Source organism: Podarcis tiliguerta (assembly GCF_965153285.1).
Source record: "Podarcis tiliguerta genome assembly, chromosome: 16".
Taxonomy (NCBI): Eukaryota; Metazoa; Chordata; class Lepidosauria; order Squamata; family Lacertidae; genus Podarcis; species Podarcis tiliguerta.
This window is the reverse complement of record NC_139549.1, coordinates 26283590-26303947: the sequence shown is the minus strand read 5'-3', so window position 1 is coordinate 26303947 and position 20358 is coordinate 26283590. Positions and strand designations below refer to the sequence as shown.

The 20358-nt window shown below is 45.6% G+C and overlaps 1 protein-coding gene across 9 annotated transcripts in view; it reads right to left on the bottom strand.

Moving 5' to 3' along the window:
* The window catches only part of CABP1 (calcium binding protein 1), an 81405-nt gene that overhangs the window by 16865 nt on the left and 44182 nt on the right, over positions 1-20358 (bottom strand). For 3 of the 9 annotated variants that reach the window (XM_083417857.1, XM_083417856.1, XM_083417858.1), the window contains exons 2-3: positions 7114-7232; positions 509-685 (exon numbers count right to left, since the gene is read on the bottom strand). The exons of 1 other annotated variant lie outside the window; for it this stretch is intronic. In XM_083417857.1, the coding sequence (XP_083273983.1) occupies positions 509-685; positions 7114-7158 (222 nt within the window). In that variant the 5' untranslated portion in view covers positions 7159-7232. Of the gene's footprint in view, positions 1-504; positions 686-5943; positions 6324-7113; positions 7233-20358 lie in introns of those variants that run through there. 5 more of the 9 variants (XM_083417859.1, XM_083417861.1, XM_083417853.1 and 2 more) reach the window with 3 other exon arrangements.

The following is a 20358-nucleotide window of genomic DNA, read 5'->3' as shown; positions in this document are numbered from 1 at the left end:
AGTGGGAAGGGGTCCCCAGGGTCATCTAGTCCAACCCCCTGCAACGCAGGTATCTCAGCTAAAGCACCCATGACAGATTGACCAATGTAATGACTCAAAGTTGGCCCTGCTGATGTGGCAAAGTGAAGTGACAGGTTTTGGATGCTACTTAGCCGGCCCTACCATTAGGACTGGCCCTACCAAGAGCCAGAATGAGGCAGTTGCCTCGAGCAGCTGATTTTGGGTGTCGTGAAAGGGCTGCACGTTTGCTTTATTAGCATTGTGTTTTATTGAACCACGGGTATGAGAGGAGAAGCGATCGTTGGCCGTAGTGCTGACCATTTCTCCCCCCATTCCCCACACCCCAACCATTCTGGAAGGAGGTGATGGGGATCTCTTGAGACCCAGGTGGCGACATGCTTTTTTTTTTTTTTTGCTTTCAATCCACAGGAGAGCGAGGGCACATGATTCCACACACCCTCTGGGCTCTGCAGTCTTTGCCTTGCCCGTCCGGGTGCAACTTACGTACTGGCTGCCTGTTCTCTGCGAATCCCTTCCTGAGGAAGATACACGCCGGCCCCAGGATGTTGTGCATCACAGCGCAGTTCTGGGCCAGCACCATGAGCGGGCCTTGGTACTCCCCGGCTGTTGACCCCTCCTCGCTCGTCTGGACAGCTGTATAGCATGTCTTGTCTTCATGGTGGATCTTCTCCGCCAAACCAGCAGCAAGCAAATGATACAATAGAGGAAGTTACCTCCCGGTTCCTCCCAGGTCTGCTCCAATGCTTTCAGTGAGCAGAGAGGCCAGCCTAGCCCTCGGCTAACCTTTTGCCCATCAAGGTGTTTTGGACCACAACTCCCATCAGCCCCAGCCAGTATGGCCAGGCCGGGGCTGATGGGAGTTGTGATCCAAAACTCCTTGGAGGGCACATGGTTGGCGAAGGAAAGACCAGACTTAAGGGGAAGACAGACGTAACCATCTGAACAGAGGCTCTTTTCCTGCCACAGGAACCTGGCGTCACCATTTGCAGCGCAAGCAGAAACTGTGGACTGACTCTTTGAGCTACCCCATGTGCTTTTAAGGAATATCGCAACGTTTTAAGTATCACATTTCCCCCCCTTTCACCACACCACCTCCACCCACCCCTAAATAACACTCTAAAACTATTGAAAACTGTAAAGCTGTTGAAAATGTACCACAGGGATTTGTGCAAGGGGAAATATGCTGGCGACATTCGGATACTAGCCAGTAGGTGCTCAGCACCTACCCCTGTCTCCTCCCCTGCAAGGACTTGCTAAGAAGCTGCAGAACCTTTCTCCCCTCCCCGGAGAGGTATACGTGTGTACAGGACAGCAAAGATGTGTATAAACCATTTCCACCTTGCTTAGTAAGTTACGTCTGTCTCCCCCACCCCCTACCCCTCATCTTTCAATACATACCACTTCACACATACACACACCTTCTGCTTGTTACAGCTCTGAGCAGCCAGGGACTAGAATTCACTTCCAGTGGCCAACAAAGGTCGTGTCCCCCCCCCCACGCTTTGGAAATGACATCAAAAGCCCTCTGTGCACTGCAGACGTCCTTCCAGCAACAGACTAGAAAGAGGGCAGAGAAGAAGAAAGGGTTTCTCTGATCTCGTCTGCTGCCTGGACCAAAACAATTGGAGGTGAAATCATGCCTAGCCTGCAAGGCACAGGCGTAGCTCTTTGTGAGTTCAAGAGAAGGCTGATGACAGAAGCGTCTCTTGGGGCTCCTGCTGAACATGAATTGGGCGGCCCGTACATCCTGGCAAGACACTTGGAGCAGCTGCATATTAGTAACCACAGCGCTTCCCATGTGTACCAATATAAGTTTGCTTACAATACCCAGGGCAGCCTGGTATTCCCAAGGTGACACCGCTGGAATGTCGGAACTGCATACAGAACTGAGTTCCCTGAGGACGTCGGTGGGCATTTTTTTAAAAGGGAAAGATTTCCAAAGTTGCTAGTCTCTATGAAGCCTGAGAAAGAGCCGGATGCTGGAGAGGCCTCAGGCCCAAATTGGGCATTGCAGGGGCAGGTGCCACCCACCCGCATCTCTCCAATCTGTGTCTACCCTCGGTGACACCTAGGAAAAGATATTGTGTGGAACACCAGCATCGCAGCTGGATTTCCCTGCTCCATTTCAACAGCTGTCTGTATGCAGGAGACGTAAGGACAGACTTAAGTGGTCTGTTCAGAAGAGCCAATGAATGAATTGGTGTTCTAGTGGGGCCATAATCCCACCTCTATCTCTATGCATTCAATATACACTCTTTGGTCATTTGATCAGGAGTTAGGTCTGGCCATATGGGAACAGGCACAAAATGGGCAATGGCCACAGTAGTAAGTGTCCTGCTGTTTTTTAAAAAGTAAGTTTCTAGTCCTTAAAGTTAGGTAAAGGTAAAGGTACCCCTGCCCGTACGGGCCAGTCATGTCCGACTCTAGGGTTGTGCGCCCATCTCACTTAAGAGGCCGGGGGCCAGCGCTGTCCGGAGACACTTCCGGGTCACGTGGCCAGCGTGACGAAGCTGCTCTGGCGAGCCAGCACCAGCGCAGCGCACGGAAACTCCGTTTACCTTCCCGCTATAACGCGGTACCTATTTATCTACTTGCACTTAGGGGTGCTTTCGAACTGCTAGGTGGGCAGGTGCTGGGACCGAAAGACGGGAGCTCACCCCGCCGCGGGGATTCGAACCGCCGACCATGCGATCAGCAAGTCCTAGGCGCTGAGGTTTTACCCACAGCGCCACCCGCGTCCCTTTTGGTCCTTAAAGTTACCTACATGTTATTTGTGCATTTCAGGTTGTTCTATCCTTGTTTTTATTGTTCATTTTTTTAAAAGATGCTTTGCGTTTCATTTTTGAAAATAGTGAAATAAATAAATTAATTAATAATAATAATAATAATAATGTAAAGGAAGATAGCAGAAGGGCAGTGCCTGTTGAAATTCCAGAAGTGACTGTCTGTGCATTTATGTGATCAGGATTTCAAAGAGCAGGGCTTCAATGCCGAGCGTATTTCTTTTTAGAAAAATAGCAAGTATTACAGGATCAGTGGCAAAGGGCACAGTGGGCCTTTGGTCATTCAGCCAAACCTAATGCAGGCCTGTTCGGTTCCCTCACCATCAGAAATCCTGCTCAGCCTCCGCCACCCTCCTCTGTTCCACATTACGTGGGGTGCTGTCTTGTTTTGCTTTCACAAGAGGCACCTCCCAGCAGCATTCTGGGGCCCCGGAGTGGAATCTGGTCTTGAGAGTTCCTGGCCCCACTGGAGAAGCAACGGCTGCCTTATATAGCAATGCATCGGCCTGGGCTCTGGCAGAAACGTTTCATCCTGACATTCTCATGCAGCTATAAAAAGCTAGCCGTCTTCCCTTCACAGGGACCTTTGGATCGTACGCAGTAAACATTAACAACCCCATCGTTGTTTTCATGGGAGACAGAGAAAGGGAGCTTGTTTCTTCATGGTGCTGCTGGCAGCTTTGGGCAATCGCCTTCCAAAAATTAAAAAAGGCAGTGCTGCAAAGCATTGCACCCTCCTTTTGGCAGGGCTGAGAACATGGACACAGATGCTCACAGATTTGCATGCACGGCTGTGTTTAGAGGCCACGTGTGTTTGTTGCACGACACACATATCCAGCTTGATGGGAGCTGGCATTTTTCTTATTTTAACAAAAACACACAGCCCTGAGTCAATCTGCCAAGGTATGATGCTATTGGCATCACGGCGCAAGAATAGCATCAAGGCCAGAATCCACAACAACAACACATATGTGACAGAAAGCAAAGTACACGGCTCGGTACAGAAGTGTCCTCATGAAGACCACACAGCAGAAGGGATGTCCCTCTGTTTGCTACATGGGACAGAGAACAAAGTTTTCCAGAGAGGGAAGCATGGATGGCATTGTGCTCCATGCGAAACAGACAGGTGTGTGTGTTTGTATGTTTATATGTTGTCTCTGGTGAAACCCAAAACAGGCTCTCGAAACAATGCAAAAATTATTTCATCATAGGCATTGGTGGGATAACTTGAGTGTCAGTTGACCCTACCATTAGGCAGAGGGCCGGCTCTACCATTAGGTAGGTGAGTGTACACACACTAAGAGAGAGCACTTCCTCCTTTCATTGGCTTGAAACATCTGGAAAGAGAATTTCATCGGCCCTGACCTTAGAATCCTAAGTCAGAGATTCGGAAAACTATTAGTAAGATGTATCTGGCCAGTAGGATGTCAGCAGTTTACATCTGACCTGCCCCACAAACAATTAATGGGTTAAATACATTTGGATAGTGCCAGTGGATAGTATCTCTCTTGGAGATACTAAAGGAAGCACAAGACAGCACACGGCATGTCAAAACAAAGGCTCTGTTCACTGGTACATGGGATAGTTTGCTTCTTCTTTTTGTTATCTAGGAAGACATGCCTGCCCTGAACAAAAACACTTCAACTATTAGTAAAAATTGGCTCCATCAACCAGTCAGTCAACTAAAACTTTACTTTGATTAATCTATCAATTAAGCCTTGTGAGTCTGTTCAATATCCATTTACTAGGCGTCTCAGCAAGCAAATTTAGGAAGCATTTTGTCCAGAAGTTTATTTTGAAGTTCGCAATGGTGGAGAATCAGCTCCATTGCCAGCTCAACAGCCACCCATGTTACCGCTACACTGCTACTGCTGCTGCTGCTTCTGTGTCCACAAACTATTCTGAGCACTTCAACATAAAGCAGTCCACTGGCTGAATGCCAACACTCACACAAACCACCTGGGAGAGGGAGGGATCTGAAACACAGACATTTACATACCAGGAGCACATATGTGGGGGAAGCTTAAACACATGCCAGGACAGATATGTGTTCATAGAGGAGAAGGCTACCCCACAGATAGGTGTGGGGCATAGATGTGAGCATCTGTCCATATGTGTGGCTACATCACTGTACATAACTGGATCAATGTGCACACAGATACATGCAAAGGAGCACAGACGTTCATCCCAGGCACGATCTGCACAATCCCACAAACTCACACCCTTTTGAACCTGCACAAATATCTGCATCTGCTTACAGGGTGGGCTCACTTCACTTATTCCTTCTGTTTCAATAATCCCTTGCTTCACTTGTCATTAAGAACACAGGAAGCTGCTTTATACAGAGATCAGTATTGTCCTCACTGGGTGGCAGCAATGGCTCTCTAGGGTTTTTAGGCAGGGAACCTTTCCTGGCCCTACCTAGAGATGCTGCCAGGAATCGAACCTGGGACTTTCTGCATGCAAAGTGGGTGCTCTGCCATAGAGCTACGGCCCTTCCCTGTATCACCAGCATCATCCAATTACTAACAGATGGCTACTGTTCCTGCACTGCCACTGATGCCACAACAAGTTGGAAGTGCCTGGTTGTGTTATTGGGCAAATGTGTGCCCACCTTCCAGGTTGAATAGCATCCCAGTCGTAGGGTGTGTGTGTTACTTATTTCCACAAATATACCTTTTTGCCAGAGCATAGAAATGGAAGGGGAAGCGGGGAATCAGTAAATGCTATGTGGGTGCTCTGCTGTATTGCTAGTTTTATTTATAAAGCCTATCTGTTGCATTCTCTGCCAAAAGTTACTTGAAGTGATTACAGCAGAAAATCACAGGAAGATTCAATAAGAATGTAGGGGGGGGGGGGAGAACCTTGAGCACAACTGATCACGCAGCTAAAATCCAAACACTTTGCTATAGACGAAAACACCCACTGAAACCCTCAGCCGAGTTATAAACACAGACTTAACAGCAGCATCAACAGCCAGTTAAGATTAACTACTTAAAAAAAAAAAAAAAAAGATTAACTACTTAAAAATGTGTTTTTAAAAAAGCATCGACAGTGTGCTGAAATTAACGTTATGGCTTTCCCACAACAAATAATTCCAAAGGGTACAAGCTATCCCAGCAAAGGCCCAGCAACTTACCCTCATGGATGGGGGAGTCAGGACAAGGCCTCAGAGAAAAGGGGGTGTGAAGCAGCACATAGGAAAACGTGCACCCTAAACGATGCAAAATCCAGTCCATTTCATGCTTTAAAGGTCATTGTTGTTTACCATGGAAGTGATTCTTCCAGGGTAAATGAGGACTGGCACATAACTGCCGGAAGGGCTGACCTACATTAATGCAGAAGGTGGGGCTGAAGAAACAGCGGCTGGACCCACCCCCCAACAGAAAACTGGGGAAGGGCAGAGGGGGATTTGGGAAGGAAGTCACATCTTCCCCTGTCCCAGAGTGCAGTAACTGCTAGCAATACCCTAAAATCTTTGTTTCAACAGGGATGACAGATCACAGACCCTCATGGAAGCACGGGGGACAACCTAGCCAGGATATGCGCTTGTGGCTTAAACATCCTGATTGCGATAACACAAAATACACCGCAAACTAGACACCATTTAGTTGTGTCCCTAATGAAGAATATGCGCTAATGGATTTGCACTCTGCACATCTATGCACAAAACAACAAGTGCACCTACACCCATAGAAAGATGCTTCAGTTGGTAGCTTTGTACAAAACATGTGTGCTAGTATGTTTAGGTACAGAAACGTGAACACACTTGTAATCAACCAACAAAGGGCACAACCAGTGCTTTTTTCTAAAAAAAATGTTTAGGGATACTCTCATTTTCCTACTAATATTGAAATACTGTCCCTCAATGAGGCCAAACTTAGATTCACAAAACGTTTAGGGGTATGCGTCCTCCCAGATAAAAGGCACAACAATCCCGAGAGGATCTCCTGCTCAATTCTCAAGGCAATTAATGGCACCTATACCAAGAGGAGCATCTCCTGATCATTTATATGCAGCTTGTGCTGGAGTGCTTCTTAGTGCCTCATGCCCCATGTTTTGCAAACATGTGCCCACAACTGCACATACCTCTGTGTCGACACACAACTGCACATGGACGGGATCATGCTTTCATGCACACAAACACCCACAAGTGACTGTTCTCAGCCTCTGCGCTGCCCGACCGATGACCAACTTTAGGCGGGGAGTTTGGGAGACACATCTCCACCTGCTTCCCACAAACCCTCCCTACCTGTTCAAGCGACACCAAGTGGTCACCCTGTCCCAAAGATGCTGGGGGGAAACGTACCTTTTTTGAGAGGTTTCTCAGTGGAGACTTCACACAGTTGCCCATAATATGCTGAAGCTGCCTTTCCGGGAGACAGGCTTAGAAAGGGAAGCGGGCAATTGGTTCCATGAAAGGCAGTCCTTAGGAGCAAAGGGAGAGAGGCGGCAGCAGTCAAATCTAGAGCTCCACTGGGCACAAGTGGCAGGGCGCCTCTCTTCCGAGAGCTCTCTTCTTCTTCCCTTCCTTCACTCATTCATCTCCTTCCTTCCTTCCCTCCCTCTCTCTCTTTCTGCTTGTTAACTTTATGCTCACTTCTTTGAAGAGATGAAGCAGGAAGGGAAGGGAAAGGAAAGGAGGGGAGCAGCAGCAGAGAGGGAAGGAGGGAGGAACGGAAAGAAAGAGGAAGAGAAGGAGGGAGTGGGTGGATGGATATAATCTACATCAGATTAAAGTTCTGATCCCTCCCACCACTCAGGATAGGAGGAGGAGGAGGAGGAGGAATCTGGTTTGACTCATTGGAGGGAGGATGAAGAGCAAAGAAGCCCCCGCAAGAAGTCAGTTTCTACCTTTGCCCTCAGTGCTCAGAGACTGCCACAGTGCTCCGTTCTATCCCCTCAAACACTGAGCATTTCGATGCCCAGAGAAGACAGCTGGGAGGAGCGCAATCCACTTAGAGGCGCTAAGAAGGGCCTGAGCAAATTGAGTGCAAGAAAACAGATGAACAGAACACATCCACCACCAGTGCAGGGCTTCTTGAGAGGTTTGGCAAAAATTCTCTCCTTGAGCAGGGCCTGCATCACATAGATACGGACAGGTGTGGAATGACCCTACCCCTCCAACATTTGGGGGATTCATTCCCCACCCTCTCTCTCTCTCTCTCTCTCTCTCTCTCTCTCTCTCTCTCTCTCACACACACACACACACACACACACAGAGTAAGGGGGGACAAAACCAATTTTTCACACTAGGCTTTGAACAGTTTCACCAGCAGGTTAATCAACTTAAATTTTTGGTTGATTAATTGGTAGTGGCTGAGGGTGATGTAAGCTAAGGGTTTGCATTTGGGGGCTCTTTGGGTTTTGGTGAAAGGGAATAGAATATGCCTGTATGAAGGATGCCCTTCCCCTCTAGTAATACACGGCAGCTTTTGCTTATACAACATCATCATTTATCTCACAAATCCTCTAGTAGTTGAAAACAGAGCCTATATGGGTGTTTAAATGTGCAAATTGATGTGAATTTAATCAGTTCATGAATCTGCTGAAAAGCAGAGGATTACTCAACAAAATTATACTTTCTATCTTTGGGGATTCTTTCTGTATCACAGAAACCTACAAAGCTGCCTTATACCAAGTAAGAACACTGGGGTCCATTTTCTCTACACTGACTGGCAGCAGCTATCCAGGGTTTCAGACAGGTGTCTTTCCCAGTCCTATCTGGAGACACCAGGGGCTGAACCAGGGACCTTCTTTATGCAGAACAGATGCTCTACCACTGAGCTACGGCTCTTCCCCTTGCTTTCCCCCAGCTCTATACTTGAAATTGAGAGCCATCTGTAATTGACCCTAGAACCCAAAGCCTTGCATACACCATGAAGCCAGAACTAAGTGGCTGAAGTATTTATATAAGGGGCTGCCAAAAAAGTTTGAGTCCAAGTTCCTAGAGCCTGAGAATCTTGTATAAGAACACGAGAAGAGCCTGCCAGATCAGGCAAGTGCCTCATCTAATTCAGCTTCCTTTTCTCACAGTGGCAAACTAGACACCTCAATGGGAAGCCCATAAGCAGGACCTGAGCTCACCAGCACCCTCCCCTCCTGTGTCTTCCAGCAACCAGCATTCGGAGGCATTTAGTGGCTCTCACAGTAGAGGTAGAACAATAGCCCTCGTGGCTAGTAGCCATCAAGATGAATTTGTCTAACCCTCTTTTAAAGCCATCCAGGTTTGTGGCCATCACTGCCTCCTCTTTAAGCAAATTCAACAACTGAACTATGCACTGTGTCAAGAAGTCCTTCCTCTTGCCTCTCCTACATCTCCCAACATTTGTAACTGGAGCTGCAGGCCACGTGCTCTACGACGGAGCCACATCCACCCACAGCATTTGCCGGCCTGAGATGCCATTTCCTTTCCTACTTCACGTAAGTGGTTTCCTATCTTATCACAGCACCGACGAGAAAATGGGCCTGGGAGAAGAGAGAAGGGCAAGAGAGAAAGAGGGAGAGATAGCAGATCCTCAGACCTCCGGGGCACATGAGCCCCTGAAGGCAGATCTGGAATGGTTGGTGCCACAATGGCATCGCTGGCACGAGTGCTTCCTCTGAACTGGTGCCCATAAGGATGAGAGAAATGGATGGTGGCTGACAGAAGCAGATGCTCAGATCCTGACTTGTAGAAATGTGTGCACAGAACATGAGGAACAGGACCAGCAAGGCCTCTAGCCGTATGAGTCATTTTAAGCAGTAGCTGAGAATCTGAACTAATTACAAAGGGGTTTGCTCCGGGTCTCAGTTTGGCTACTTTCTCAGGTCTGGAGATCATGTAGCAGAAGGAACCTCTGTGTGTATCTTGTAACAGGCTTGAAGAAGCCAAATTCAGCTGCCACCATTGCCACCACACACTCTCTTCTGTAACAGTGTGCCTTTGGTTATTTTATTTCAGTTTTTCTACCCTATTTTCCCAAAGAGACTCACGGCAGCTAAGAGACACTCATAATAATAAACCAAGCAAAACAAACATAACCCCTTAAAAATGTTTTTAAGCTCCACCTAGGCTTTAATTTTATTTTTTTTATTTCATTCATATTATACATAATAAAAACATAGATGTTTTAAAGCAAAATCAGAAGCTTTACAGAAGATAGCAATTGCTCCCTTTTAATTTATTTACAGAAATCAGAAGCTTTACAGAAGAAAGCAATTGCTTCCTTTTCATTTCTTTGCCAAAAAAAGAGAGAGAAAATATGAGGACAAGATATGCACTGAGATGTCAACACATTGCAGCTCCAAGGCTCCTATTTAAGTTAACGTTATCCAACCTGTTTAACAAATTGCAGCAGCACGAAAATAACACTGAACTGAACCAGAAAAAAATGGCACAATTAACTGAAAGTTTCTCAATGGCAATGGGGCCTGACAGACCTCACCTGGGAAAGCATCCCATAGGGTAGGAGCTGCAGCAGAAAAAGCTCTGCCCATAGTTGACACCACCCTTGCCTGCTGAGGGATTTGGAGCCGGGCCTCAGATGTCAATCAGAGGGTGCAAGGAAAAGGCAGCTCCCAAGGCACCCAGATCTCTAGCATTCTGCAAATTATGTAGAACTGGAGTGGAGTGATAAAATCAAATTTCCAAGCCAAGAGGCCAGTTGCACCTGTAGTGGCCGGCAGACACTGTTCAGCTTCCTGAGTCACCCATAAACATAGGAAACTGCCTTCCACCAAATCATTGTCACTCTACCTCAGGACTGTCTGATCTGACTGACTTCCCGGAGTTCATGCAGGCAGGTATTTCCCAGCCCTGCTAACTGGAGAAACTGGGAATAAAACCTGGGACCTTCTGCATGCATAACATGTGCTCTGCCGATAAGCCACACAGCCACCAGTGATTTCTGGTAAATTCAGTGCATCTTGGTAAGGTTGTGAATAAGCGATCAGACAGGGAGGCAGTGCAGTCCAGGAGGACAAGAAGGCTTGGCAACTCTGCTTGGGAGATCTATTAAGGACCAGTGCCTCTGAGGATGCCAAAAGGGGCAACTGATGACTCTCTGCTAGTTTATTCTGGGACTTCAGTGCCTCAGCCTGTGGCGGCCAGTGCTCTGGTAGAGCAGAAGGCATGGAGCAACAGTAGATGGAGCCAGAGCCAATGGCAGACAGAGGCAGAGTCAATGACTGGTGGAACCAGCTAAAGCCACATTCACACCATATATTTAAAGCACTATGATACCACTTTAGACAGGCATGGCTTCCCCCAAATAATTATGGGAGCTGTAATTCAGGGTGATGAGGGTTCTATGGAGACAATGACAACAAAGATTATCGTATCGTATCATATCGTATCGTATGAGCACATTTGCTACTATGGAATCCATATTCCATGGCTCACTAGAGGAAATTGCTGTCCTCCTTTGGGTTTTAATGCTCCTGTTGTTTTGTGTTTCCTCGCTCTGCTGATTTATTGCGACCCAGCGGCTGCTACTTGGGCTGGGTCACTCCGTTCTTTCCAATCTTGTCTGAGCTCTGCCTGGAGAATGTGACTCATTGGCCACCATTCCTTGCCTTCCGAGGCTGTCTGATCGGTCCACCCCCCTTATCAAAGAATCTGAACATCTGCACTCCCTACGTCATGCCTCTGACAAAGTGGGCTCTGGTCCACAAAATGCTGATGCCGTAATAAACTTGCTAGTCTTTAAAACAAGCCTTTTGGGGAAAGGTCCCAGCTCAGTGGAAGAGCATCTTCTTTGCATGCAAAAGGTCTCAGGCTCCATCCCTCTGTCCTCTGCATCTCCAAGTAGGGCTGTGAAAGGGTGCTTGCTTGAAACCCTGGAGAGCCGATGCCAGTCAGTGTAGAACAGGGCTGAAGAACCTTTTTCAGCCTAAGGGCCACATTCACTCCTAGGCAACCTCCGGGGGGGGGGGCACATGCCAGTGGGGGGTGGGATCAGAGGATGGAGGCAACCTCCGGGGGGGTGGAGCAACTGATGCAAATTTTACCTTTGTACAGTAAGCTAGTTCTCTCTCTCTCTCTCACACACACACAGAGCACCTCCCTTTCCTTCATCCAGGCAGACAAAAAAAACCCATTTATATGCTTTTGCACATGTTCTAGTGGTTTTATACTGTATTTTTATTCTACGTTTATACTTTTTGTGTTGTGCTTTTTAAATATTAAGTGGTTTGTAAATGTTTTTAAATAAATAAATGAATAGAATTCAAGGAAACATTCCATCACTTAGCAGGCTAGAAAGCCCTGTGCTGCAGCTGACCTCAAGAGGAAGGCTCATTGATCAGTGGTACGGCGTCTGCTTTGGATGCAGAAGGTCCCAGGTTCAATCTCCAGGTAGGGCTGGGAATGCCCCCTGCCAATCACTGTAGACAATCCTGAGCTAGATGGACTAAAGGTCCGACTCAGGCAGATTCCTATAGCACAGCACCTGTTTTACATGAAGGCCTCAGATTCAGTGCTCATCGGCTCTAGGGCGGGCTAGGAGACACCCAGCCTGAAATCCTTGATCGCTGATGCTAGTCGTTGTAGGCAATTTGAACTGGATGGAATAAGCTTTTGATATTGTGTAAGGTTTACATTCCTATGACCCACTTCCTTGGGGAGCTTTTTTGTGCCATGTGTAGGAGACCTTATCTGTTTCTGCAGAAATAAGAAGAGCCTTCTGGATCCAGCCAATGATCCATCTAGTTCAGGTATCCTGTTCTCTCACTGGCCAAGCAGATAAGCCAAAGGGAACTCTGCAAGCAGGACCTGGACACAAGAGTCCCCTCCTCTCCTGTGGTTTCCAGAGACTGATATTCAGAAACATTACTGCCTCCAGCTAGAAGCCACTGATAGCCTTGTCCACCATGAATTTGTCTAATCCTCTTTTAAGGCCACCTAAGTTGGTGGCCATCACTACCTCCTGTGTGAGCGAGTTCCATAGTTCAACTGTGGGCTGACCTCTGCACCAAAGCAGGTGTGGAAATACCTCCCAAGTCTGAGAAAGGCAGAATAGCTCCCTCCTCAGGTCAGGGGAACCAAGGGGGAAGCACTGAGTATCATCCTCTGAATGCAGCAGCCTTGTTTCATTGCCGCCTGAATCTTCCACAAAGGGGCCAAATCTGAGAGTCATGACAGAGTTTTTCTTCTTCTCAATGTTATGGCAATGGCATAGCAAAGATCCCCCACACTGCTGCTGCTGGGAAGTGCAATCTGACCCCAAAGGCAGATTGAAGCACATTTGATTCTTTGCAGAACACTGGAGCACTTTCTGCAAGGGTCTGGCGTCAGCAGCCAATAGCATTTCCAGTCCATCTGGAGCAGCTGTTGATGTTATGACCAACAGGCTGGCTTCACATCACGCTGTGCATTGTGTGTTTTTTAAAAGGTCCCTGGCTTCAAAGAGATTTTGGGGAGACATAAAGCAGTCTGCTCAAACCACACTGGAATCCCTCATTTGCAAAGGAATTAATTATTTACACACACACGAACACACACACATCCCCTTTTTCCAGAGACGTCAAGCACTCTCTGCATCTGGCATTTTTATGAAGTTCTGTGAGCCTGATGAGGGATGTTGGAAATGTCGTGAGCAAAGTCATCTTCATAGGCATGGCTTTTACCATTTAACCATCTTTGCCAATTATTGAGGCCACATCCTTGTTTAGATAGCAATTAAAACTTTTCTATTCTGCCAGGTCTGTGCAGGCAATTATGAATACAAAGGTCAGTTCATAAGTTTATTGTTCTAGAGACAAAGGCCATGACAAACTTGTATTAAGCAATAGTATTAATAAAATAATTCAGAACATACAGGCAAAATATAAAAAAAGACTTTGCTAAGATTCTGAGCATTAAAACACAGTTTTCCTTGTGCATCTCTGACAGCTCCAATTGTAATACTATTTTTCCTTTTTAAAATGCAATTTGCCAACATCCGTGGTGTAAGAGAGAGAAGTTTCCAGAGACCAACAAACTCAAACCCAGCTTGGTGTCAAATTAAATCTCTGAATCACCACATCAATATATAATTTTTTTTTATCTAACTCCTTTTGCCTTGGTTGTTTTGCCTGCATTTTTGTTTTGTTTTTTTGCAGCCAATGCCTAGAGGGCCACTCTTGTGTGTTACAAAGCTATTATTGCCACTCAAAAGAAATTGAACCATTTCTGCTGGGCTGTGCCTGCTTGCTTGTGTGCGCAAAGGTTTCAGAAATCAACCTCTGGGGTCTCTATTTAAGGCTAACAGATAATGAGTGAAGTCTTCCACCTGCGGTTGACCACAAATACAAAGGCTGCCTGCTTATGGGACCTTGCTGTAGCAGCCTTCCAAGAATGCAGTGGTCATCACTTGGCAATGCAGTGCAATAAATGCAGTTCTTAAGGAAACTGGTCAGAGTTTAGTCATATAACAAGCTCTAAAATGCTCTCTTCTCAAAAGTGGATACCAAGGGGAAAATCTGGTGTTTCCAGTTTAGTTGTAGGTCCCTCCTGTCCAGAAAAGCCAATTCCTTAATTGACACTTATTCAATGTCAAAGCAGAGTTCATTTCTAAAACACCTTGACAAGCTGGTTATCACCCAAGTCCATACAGCACAGGAAAACTCTCAATAGGCATAGTAGCAGTTTTTAAAATATACTTTAAAGGAGCACTGTCCGCTCTTGCCTTAATTGTTGGCCACGAGGATTATGTGTGAAAAAGAGCTTCTGATATTCCTGATGGTAGAGTATTTTTAGTTAGATAGATGATGATGATGATAGATGATAGATAAATAGTTAGATAGATGATAGATGATAGATAGATAGATGATAGATAGATAGATAGATAGATAGACAGATATAATATATTCTGCACAGTTTCCAAAACCCAGACTGCAAAACCTTAGAGCATTTGAATAAGCACTATCCTACCAAATATCTTTAGGGGAGGTTCAATCAGCTTCCCTCCTTTATTGTAAAAGAACTTCATCAATGCCCCATGGTTTTCTGTGCTTTAATTTTCACTGCTTCCATATGACACTTCCAAGAAAGGCTTTCACTAAAGTGTACACCCAGGTATCTAAATGAGTAAGTTTGTTCAATAGCTCACTATCTAAAACATCATTTATACCTAGGACTGTCTTTGCCAAAAATCATAATCTTGGTCTTAAGAGTAATTTATAGATAGGCTTTCCTGTTTACAGCATGTGCTAAACACCCCTCAAGAGATTTTTGAGGCCCAATCAAGAAAGAGAGAGGAACACTAATTCATCTGCATACATCAATAAGGAGATCTTTCTGTTCCTAATTACTGGAGAGGTGGAGCTTGCATTGGCTATATATTTCCCCAAATCATTGCTAGAAAAGTTAAAAAGAGTGAGAGCCAGAATGCAACTTTGCTTCACTCCTTATGACATTTTAAACGCATCAGTCATGCCATCATTTAAACCTCTTTCTTGTATTGCTGTATAGTTCGTGGATGAATAGCAGAATTCTGTAGTCAATGTTAGCAATTTGAAATTTCTCCCTGTCTGTTTCAATTCGTAGTCGAATGCTGCAGAAAACTCAATAAAGGCTACATAAGGATAATTCTTAATGTTCTTAGTATATTTCCTTATGGTTAAGAGTAAAACATCGATCATTGATGCTGTGCCCTCCTCTGAATCCCACTTGTTCTTCACGAATAATGTTGCTATTTTGCAACTAGTCTGATAATTTTGAAGGAGATACCATGCCTATAGCTTTGAGGAAGTGTCTAACCAGCTAATTGGCAGATAGTTTTCTGGATTCTTCCTATCTCCTTTCTTATAAATCAGGAAAATAATACTCAAGAAAACCTCAATACCCAGAGGACATTTGGCCTGTGTTGTTTATGGTGGTAAATAAGCCAGCCAGGATAGACTTCCATGATTCCATGTATTCTTTATAGAGCTCAGGTGGAAGAATATCTTCTCCAGGAGCATTATTTGAAATAATGGCCTTTATCTCATTACAGGAGACTGGTTGCCAATCAGGTAGGTTTGAGAAATCCTTAAACACTGCTGGTACATATGTTTGCCCAGATTTTGTTGTTGTTGTTTAGTCGTGTCTGCCTCTTCGTGACCCCATGGACCAGAGCACGCCAGGCACTCCTGTCTTCCAGCTTGGTCAAACTCATGTTTGTAGCTTCGAGAACACTGTCCAACCATCTCGTCCTCTGTCATCTCCTTCTCCTTGTGCCCTCAATCTTTCTCAACATCAGGGTCTTTTCCAGGGAGTCTTCTCTTCTCATGAGGTGGCCAAATATTGGCCACCAAATATGTTGGAGAAACATTTAACACAATTAAAGGGAGGAATTGAGGCTTCTTGTAATGATCTCACTTCATTTAAACTCTGGGCCACCAGTTCCCAGAATTTGTCTTCTTTAATTTCCATTACTGCTAGTCCCAGTTCCTGCCACTGGGTTTTCGTATATTCAGCTTTCTTGCTTTTGAGCAGAGTCTTGTATTCCAATCTACATTTGATCACATTTTCTGTGGAAGCCTCTGATGAATTCTTATGCAAATCTCTAATTGCTTTAACCAGAACTTTCTTAGCTGCTTTGCATTGACCATCAAACCAGTCAAGGTGTGTTGTCTCTGTGTTGTTATTAATTATATAAGCTATCAAATAGGGCCTGGGTTCTGTGACAATTTGCTGGAAGACATCAACAAGATTTGGAGATTTGCTCACGAAAAGGTGGCTCAAGTTTGTCATGTCCTGTATTTCTCAACACACTCTTGAGGATTTGGTAGTTAGTATGTTTTCTGTTAAAGGACATAGGATCACTGATATTGAAAAGTAGTTGCTTTCTGTTTGTTCTAGCACTTCAAAAGTGTTCACAAAAGTGAATAAAAATGTAAAGGTAAAGGTAAAGGACCCCTGGAGGGTTAAGTCCAGTCAAAGGCAACTATGGGGTTGCGGCACTCATCTCACTTTCAGGCCAAGGGAGCCAGCGTTTGTCCACAAACAGATTTTCGGGTCATGTGGCCAGCATGACTACACCGCTTCTGGTGCACGGAGGACCATGACAAGTGCCAGAGCGCACGGAAACGCCATTTACCTTCCCGCTGCAACGGTACCTATTTATCTACTTGCATTGGCATGCTTTTGAACTGCTAGGTTGACAGGAGCTGGGACAGAGCAACGGGAGCTCACTCCATCACGGGGATTCGAACCGCCAACCTTCCAATTAGCAAGCCCAAGAGGCTCAGTGGTTTAGACCACAGCGCCACCCCTGTCCCCTACAAAAGTGAATAATGAAGGAGAGACTATAATGTGATTGAAAGCACTTCCAGCATGCTTGTTCAAATAAGTATATTGACCCTTAGATATGTCTAGAGGACTCTTGTGAAGAACATATAAATTATGTTGGAATACAAATTGCAACAGTTTCTGTGCGTGCATCATCTTGTCCAAAGAACAATGTGAGGTTAGGAAACTATCTTCTGAGTCTAAGCGGAAAACTACCAAGAGACCCTCTGCAGTTGCTCCAACTGAGGCATTAAAATCTCCACAAAAAAGTACAAATGCTTTGGGGAATTTATGGCTGATCTGCTCTAGTAGAGATATTCAACCTGACTAAACATTGGTGGTCAGTGACATACTGTTAGTAGGAGGGAGGTAGATATTTATTTATACAGAAAAGAAATGCTCCTAATTCAATTTTGATTTCTACTGACATAAGATAGTTATTTTGAATTCGAAAATCTGCTATCAAAACTTCCCCTCCTAAATCAAGTGATAAAAGGTAATTGGGCCCCCACTTCCTTGGCCCTTTTAAAATTACGATTGAGAATATAGCCTTCCATAATAATTAATTGGTGTATGTTTTTAACTCTATGGTTTTATGTTTTTGGTGCTGTAAACAGATTTCATATACTATCTTATCATATACAAATATATTTTATAAACAAACAAAAAAACAAATTTCTATAAAACAAAATCACCACAATAGCTGGCAATTCAGCTGTCCACAGAAAGAGCCCCCTTTGGACCTTGGTCCTGGGAATCAACAAATTTGTCAATTTTGGTGTCTCCATTGTGCTTATTTTTAAATCTTAGATTCAGTTCTCCACATATCCACATCAGCTTGAGATTTATTTATTTTTTAAGTTGCTCATGAAAATTCACCAGCATTTTAGTTTCAATTTCTCCTAATATACACATTTTCAAAGTAGCTTCCCGGGATATAATGCATTTTTTAATATAATTTACCCTAATAGATGCAATTATATGCATACTTTATGCCAGTATATGCATTTTTGTGCACATCACTTGGCTGGGGAACTGCACTGTGACATGTGGAGAAGTAAAGGTTTTAAAGGGTGGCTGTATTTCAATTTGTGTATTATTTCAGAAAGTACAAATTAGGACCAAGCAAATGGCTCATCTAGTCCAGAATCTTGTTCTTATGGTGGCCAACCAGATGCCCCTATTCAAAAGCCCCCTAGCAGGACTCATGGACAAGAGCATTTTCCCCTCCTGTGGATTCCAGCAACTGGTATTCAGAACATCGCTGCCTAGGCCTCCAAAGCAGGGCCAGTAACAAACATTTCCCAGTGGATTGCACCCCATCAGTCAGATTGGCCCATCTCCTGATACACCCCAAACCTGGGAACCAGCAGCTTCACTTTAGCTCCTGTGCGGGCCACTTCAGCTTGCTGTGCACGTCTCACATATCATAATGCCAGCATCTGGGTCCACCTCCACCAAGGCCCTTTGCTAATATTAAGCAATTATGCTCCACCACACCCACATCCTAACCTGTCATTAGCCTAATGCGACACTGCGGCTGGTGCTCAGGCACAATGACAGAGCATCTGTCCCCCCCCCCCGGTATTGCTCCGCTGCAAAGAGAGAGAGAGAGAGCTGTGCCAGGACTGTCAGCTTGGCCAAGCGTCTCAGAAAGCCCATTATTGAGACAACCACTGCAGCACTGATGAGATGCCTCGCTCTGTCTCCTGTTGCCTGCACCGTGAGCCTCTTCTTTTCTCCTTGGGACGCCCTCTTCTCCAGCTCAGGGACACTTCGCACTGCTTCGATAGCACACTGTGTGAAGTCACCCCTCCAGCTTGGGGCGTTCCACTCAATGGCTGTATATACTGTTGCAGAACTAACAGGAGGAGCTGGGCTCCCTCCTCTCCTCAGATGGGGAGAGGTACACTATCGCGCTGTGATGTATTTTGATGCTAAGAGTAGCAGGACTTATGTGTGCTTCAAGGAGTTCTTTTCTGCAGAGATTTTATTAGAAAGGAAGAAACCGCCCATTTTGCTCACTAAGAGTCATCTGCATGATCAGGGGCACAGCATCTGCTCTGCATACAGAAGACCCCCCAGGTTCAATCCTCATGTAGGGCTAGGAGAGACGCCCTATCTGAAGGGCTGCTGGTCACTATAGGCCAAATGTTAGGAAACTGTAGCCATCCAGATGTTGCTAGACTACAGATCCCCTCATCCCTGACCATCCCTGATGGATGGGTCCATAATTAAGACCATGTTCATCCACCAGTCTAGACTAGGGGTTCAAGGGTGAGGGTGAGGCTTGCTATTGTCCATATAACCACCAACTCCTTTGCCAGAAAACTTCTTGATCTTGGACTTAGAGCAGCGGTTCTCAATCTGTGGGTCCCCAGATGTTGTTGGACTACAACTCCCATCATCCCTGAGCTCTGGCCTTGCTAGCTAGGGGTGATGGGAGTTGTAGTTCAACAACATTTGGGGATCCACAGGTTGAGAAAGGCTGACTTAGAGAGTCTTAGAGAGACCACTTGGGTATGCTCCTGGTCTATTTATTGCCCTATTGCCCAGCAGTGTCCCTGATTGGGCTGTCCAAGGTAGTCTCTGGGGTATTGTTGGATTTCAGGATGATTGTCTCGAGTGACCTCAATATCCATGTGGAGGGAATCAGTTACAATGGGTCCAATCCTAACTCCAGGACCAAATCAAGAGACTAGCATTAGGTGAGTGCTTCTCACCCCCTGGGTAGTTACGTTAATGGGGTGCCACAGAGCACTATCTTATCTCCAATGCTATTTAATATCTATATGAAGCCACTGGGAGTGGTAATTAGGAGTCTTGGGGCAAGGTGCCATCAGCTCTATTTCTCCATAACATCTGAACTGGGAGTGGCTGTGCAGCCCTCTGGACCAGTGCCTGGATGCAGTGGTTAGATGGATGAGGACAAACAAAATGAGCTTGAATCTTGGCGAGATGGGGACACTGTGGATGTGTGGTTCCTGTGTCTGAGGAACTTGTCAACTGCCTACCTCTGAAGGAGAAGGTTCGGAGTCTGGGGGTGATTCTGGACTGATCTTTGTTACTGAAAGCCCAGGTAGCCTCAGTGGCTAGAAGTGCCTTTTACCAGCTCCAATTGGTATGGCAGCTACAATCGTTCCTGGACTGGGAAAGCTTGGCCACAGTAGTTCATGTACTGGTTACTTTAAGATTAGATTACAGTGGTACCTCCAGTTACGAACTTAATTCGTTCTAGAGGTCCATTCTTAACCCGAAACCATTTTTAACATGAGGCGTGCTTTCGCTAATGGGGCCTCCCACTGCCGCCACGCCATCGGC